Source organism: Muntiacus reevesi, chromosome 18 (genome assembly GCF_963930625.1).
Source record: "Muntiacus reevesi chromosome 18, mMunRee1.1, whole genome shotgun sequence".
In the NCBI taxonomy this organism is placed as follows: Eukaryota; Metazoa; Chordata; class Mammalia; order Artiodactyla; family Cervidae; genus Muntiacus; species Muntiacus reevesi.
The window spans coordinates 7,780,877-7,785,237 of NC_089266.1; the positions used below are offsets into that span (position 1 = coordinate 7,780,877).

The 4,361-nt window shown below is 60.6% G+C and overlaps 1 protein-coding gene across 1 annotated transcript; it reads left to right on the top strand.

Annotated features, from left to right (window-relative positions):
• Positions 1–2,246: 2,246 nt before the first annotated feature.
• LOC136149552 (serotonin N-acetyltransferase-like) lies at positions 2,247–3,507 on the top strand. Its single transcript, XM_065909905.1, has 3 exons — positions 2,247–2,409; positions 2,706–2,860; positions 3,202–3,507. Exons 1-3 carry the CDS (start codon positions 2,247–2,249, stop codon positions 3,505–3,507), a joined length of 624 nt encoding a protein of 207 aa, XP_065765977.1.
• Positions 3,508–4,361: the final 854 nt, after the last annotated feature.

A 4,361-nucleotide genomic window follows, 5' to 3' on the forward strand; every position in this document is an offset into this window, starting at 1 on the left:
ACACAGCTGCCCATGCAGCAGACCCCAGAGACCTGGGTTCCATCCCTGGGTTAGGAAGATCCCCTGGAGGAGGGCATGGCAACCCACTCCAGTGTTCTTGCCTAGAGAATCCCCAAGGACAGAGGAGCCTGGCGGGCTACAATCCACAGGGTCACACAGAGTCGAGCACAACTGAAGTGACTTAGCACACACTGCATTTGGAGATCTGCCCCAGTGCTCAGAAAGAGGCATACGTGCGGAACCAGACTTTGGTTGCCTACACCAGGGAGGAGGTGACGTATGCAGACAGGGCCTCCGGGGTTTGTCAGTGATGGGACCCTTTCAGAGGCTTGCCTCTGTGGACACAGCAAGGTCTGAATAGCGCAGTAGCAACCACGTGTGTGTGTCCAGGCTCACTGGTTCCACCTGCCCATCCGAGAACCAGATTTGAGCTGACAGGTGGCTCACTAGCTCCCTTTGCTTGGTAGACCCTGACTGGAGGACACTGATGACAGGAGAGATGCAAAGCTGTGAACTGATCATTTCGAAGATCGACGGGGCCCAGCAGCCCTGGGGGCAACACAGGTCACCTCACCTCTCTGAGTTTCACTTTCCCTCTCTCTGACATGGGGTTCATACTCACTGGGCAGGGCTGTCGTGTGGATTAAAGGAGACTCTGATCCAGGGTTCGGCAGGTATCAAGTGCCATAAATGTAGCAATCTCGGGCTGCCAGGGCTGGAAGAACCTCAGAGGAGGGCATGCCCAGGTCCCCAGGGGACAGAGGGTGATGCCCCAGCCAACCAGTGAACACCAGAGCAGAGGTTAGAGCCTGACTCCTGAGGCTTAACCCTGTTTAGAAATCAATGTCAGGCCCAAAAATGGAGTCTCTAGTGCTAAGCCGCACCAAACTGAGGTTTTAATACCTAACCTCTCGGCAGCTTCTGCCTCTCTCAGATCTGGAATGCTAAACCAGTCAGTCTGGAATTTCCTGGTCAGCACTAGTGACATACTCTTCCTGATAGACATCATCTGCTCTTTCATTTAAGAGGCCCCAACAGTGAAAGAGCCGAGTCTCAACCGCTGGACCATCAAGGAATTCCTCATCAGCTCTCTCCTTGTTCCTGGCCCCTTCGGTCTTTGAAGGTCTCCGAATTTGTACAACTCTTTGGAACTCCTTTCTAAATATTTATTTCTTTGGGGCCTGTGCTTGGTCTTCATGGGTGCACACAGGCTCTCTCTAGTTGCGGTGCACAAGCCTCTCATTGTGGGGGCTTCTCTTGTTGCAGAACACAGGCTCCCGGCTGCCTGGGCTCAGAGGTTGCGGTTCCCGGGCTGTACGGCACAGGCTCAACAGTTGAGATGCAGCTGCTCCACGCAAGTGGGATCTTCCCGGATCAGGGGTCGAACCCGGGTCTCCTGCCTTGGCAGGCGGACTCTTTACCACTGAGCCACCAGGGAAGCCCTGGACCTCCTTTCTACTTGCCAGGTGGGATGGTGCTTGACTCATGAATCCCTGAATAAAGCCAACTTGATTTTAGAATGGACTCGGTTGACTTTTGTTTTTGAGCGGTCCCAAGTGATCTTTGCCCCAAACTCCGGGGCCTCATCAGCTGCTATAATCCCCTCTGTGTCCTGCATGCCAGCCTGAGGTTTTGCCCTCAGAGGCTGGGGACAGGGCCCAGCCCTGCTGGCTTCATCCTGCCTGGGGTGACGTGGAGGTGGGGCATTGCCTTAGAAATCTCTGAGGGCACTGCCATGCGCTGCCCGGCCACACCTGCTACAAAAGCAGGTCCTGGCTTTCCCTGGCTCCTGAGCCCAAGGGCGGCTTCTGGGGTAACTGGCCCTGTGGTCCTGGTAAGTGGGATCCTCTCACAGGCTCCCAGGAACAGGAGTACCCTGCTTGGGGCTTGGAGACGTGGGGAGAGAAGGTGGAGGAGGGCAACTCGCAGATTATGGGCTTTGTAAGGGAGGCATGGCTGCCTCTAGGATCTGCACATCGACAGGGGGTCAGGGAGAGAGACAGAAAGGGACCCAGGGAGCCAGTGAGCAGGCACAGGGCGGGAGGAATTGATGCCCAGGCGCCCAGACTCCCCCCTCCAGGTCTCCTGCAAAAGAGGCAAGAAGCACCATCACCCTGGATGGCTGCCTGGGAGATGAGGACCAGCCCCCTGACCATCACCCCTCTCCAACAGGTGCAGAGGGACCCTCCTCGTCACAGGGGCCACTTCTGAAGCTGGGGATCCCCTGGGTGGCATCCGCACCCAGGATGTCCACGCTGAGCGTCCACTGCCTGAAGCCCTCGGCTCTGCACCTGCTGTCTGGGATCCCAGGGTCCCCAGGCCGCCAGCGGCGCCACACGCTCCCCGCCAACGAGTTTCGCTGCCTCACCCCAGAGGACGCTGCCGGCGTGTTTGAGATTGAGCGAGAGGGTGAGCAACCCCCCCGGCCCCCCAGGGTCTGGGACTCTGCTGGACTCTGCCGCCGTTGCCCTTGGGGAGAAGACCCTGGAGTCCCCTGTCCTTGGCGGACGGGCCCCCAGAGTATCTAACGGTGTGTTTCTGTGCGTGTGCAGGGGCACATGTGTGTTTCAGGCGAGTGGGAGGAAGAGCAGCGCTGAATCCCATGCTTCCCAGGGGAGGCTTGGGGACCCAGGGAGCCCACCCAGCATCTGAGAAGATGCTCAGTGGACCGGGGGGGGGTCACCCACTCGTGCTTCCTGACACAGCCTTCGTCTCTGTCTCCGGCAACTGCCCCCTGAATCTGGATGAGGTCCGGTACTTCCTGACCCTGTGTCCCGAGCTGTCCCTGGGCTGGTTCGTGGAGGGCCGCCTCGTGGCCTTCATCATCGGCTCCCTGTGGGACGAGGAGAGACTTACTCAGGTGAGGATGGGGGTGACCTGCCCGGTCCCGGGAAGGCCTCAGGAAAAGAGGCCACCACTTCCCATGGAGGCAGAAGGTGGGGGAGGAGCGGGAGGCTGGGATGTCTTCCTCCAGATCCAACACAGGAGCTCACACTGGGTCCTCTCCTGGCAAGACAGCCCAGTCCTTCGGGGTCTCAAGACCCTCCTGAAAGGGACCTCAAAGGGGCTGGGGTCATAGCTCCTAATTTGGGTAGAAGGGGACCTGATTGGGGACTCTCGGGGGCGGCTGCTCCTGGCCCAGCGCGGGCGGTGTTGGGGTGCACAGAGGCGACCCTGACTCGTGTCCGTCTCTCGTCCCAGGAGTCGCTGACGCTGCACAGGCCCGGGGGGTGCACCGCCCACCTGCACGTGCTGGCCGTGCACCGCACCTTCCGGGGGCAGGGCAAGGGCTCCGTCCTGCTCTGGCGCTACCTGCACCACGTGGGCGGCCAGCTGGCCGTGCGCCGGGCCGCGCTCATGTGCGAGGACGTGCTGGTGCCCTTCTACCAGAGGTTCGACTTCCATCCCGCGGGCCCATGTGCCATCGTCGTGGGCTCGCTGACCTTCACGGAGATGCACTGCTCCCTGCGGGGCCACGCCGCCCTGCGCCGGAACAGTGACCCCTGACCTGCTGCCCCCATGGGGAGCCCATGGTCAGGGGCTCCTACCCAATCCCTGGTCAGTCCCCTTCTCTGCCCTGCCGTCCCCCTGCTCCACTTGGTCTGAAGGGAGATGGTGATTCCCAGCGGATGGTGGAGCGGGGGGAATGGGTGAAATAAAGAGAAGGTGGGGCGGCTGCTCCCAGCCAGGGTGCCCTCCTGGGGCACAGTACTTGTGGGATCTTCTCTGTCCATGCCAGGCCCTCCAGACCCCCTGCATCCAAACGGCACCCACACGTGCTGGGTCCGTGAACTGGGGACAGTGGGAGGCACCCTGCAACCTTGCTTCTGCGTCCTCATCAAAGGAGCCCCCATCCCCCCAGACCCAGGGCTGCCCCTTCTGGTCCTCCTCCCTGGAGTGGGGGCAGCTGGGGGGAGGGAAGGGCAGGGACCACCTCCCAGCTGTCCCACCACCCCAGCGCCCCAGGTTCCCTGCCCACAGTAACCGTGCCTGTGCCCCATCGCTGAAGGGCTGGGGGGAGCTGCAGTGAAAGGCCAAGAGCTGCTCCCCCACCCCCAGCACGGCTTCTGCCAGGCCCTCCGCTCTGCCCAGCCGGACCCCTGACTCTCTCTACAAGCAGCTGGGGCTGGGGCACCGCGGGAGTCCAAGGATTTACCAGCATCGTCTCAGCACACCTCCTGAAACCCCCAGGTGACCCCAACCTGGTTTCTGCCCCTAACAAATCCCTCTTAAGTCCCCCAAGCTTCCACAAATCCCTTGGGCCATGCCCGTCTCCTGCTCCTCATGGCTGACCCCTGCCACCCAACCCTCAAAGTAAAGTTCCAGCTTTTATTTTATTGAGGCCTCAGATCAAAAGCTAA

Bases quoted from the DNA above. Each gene is read 5' to 3' on its own strand.
- LOC136149552 (XM_065909905.1), top strand. From the start codon at position 2,247: ATGTCCACGCTGAGCGTCCACTGCCTGAAGCCCTCGGCTCTGCACCTG. The intron at 2,410-2,705 runs GTGAGCAACCCC...TTCCTGACACAG, and splicing joins GTTTGAGATTGAGCGAGAGG to CCTTCGTCTCTGTCTCCGGC. The intron at 2,861-3,201 runs GTGAGGATGGGG...CTCTCGTCCCAG, and splicing joins ACGAGGAGAGACTTACTCAG to GAGTCGCTGACGCTGCACAG.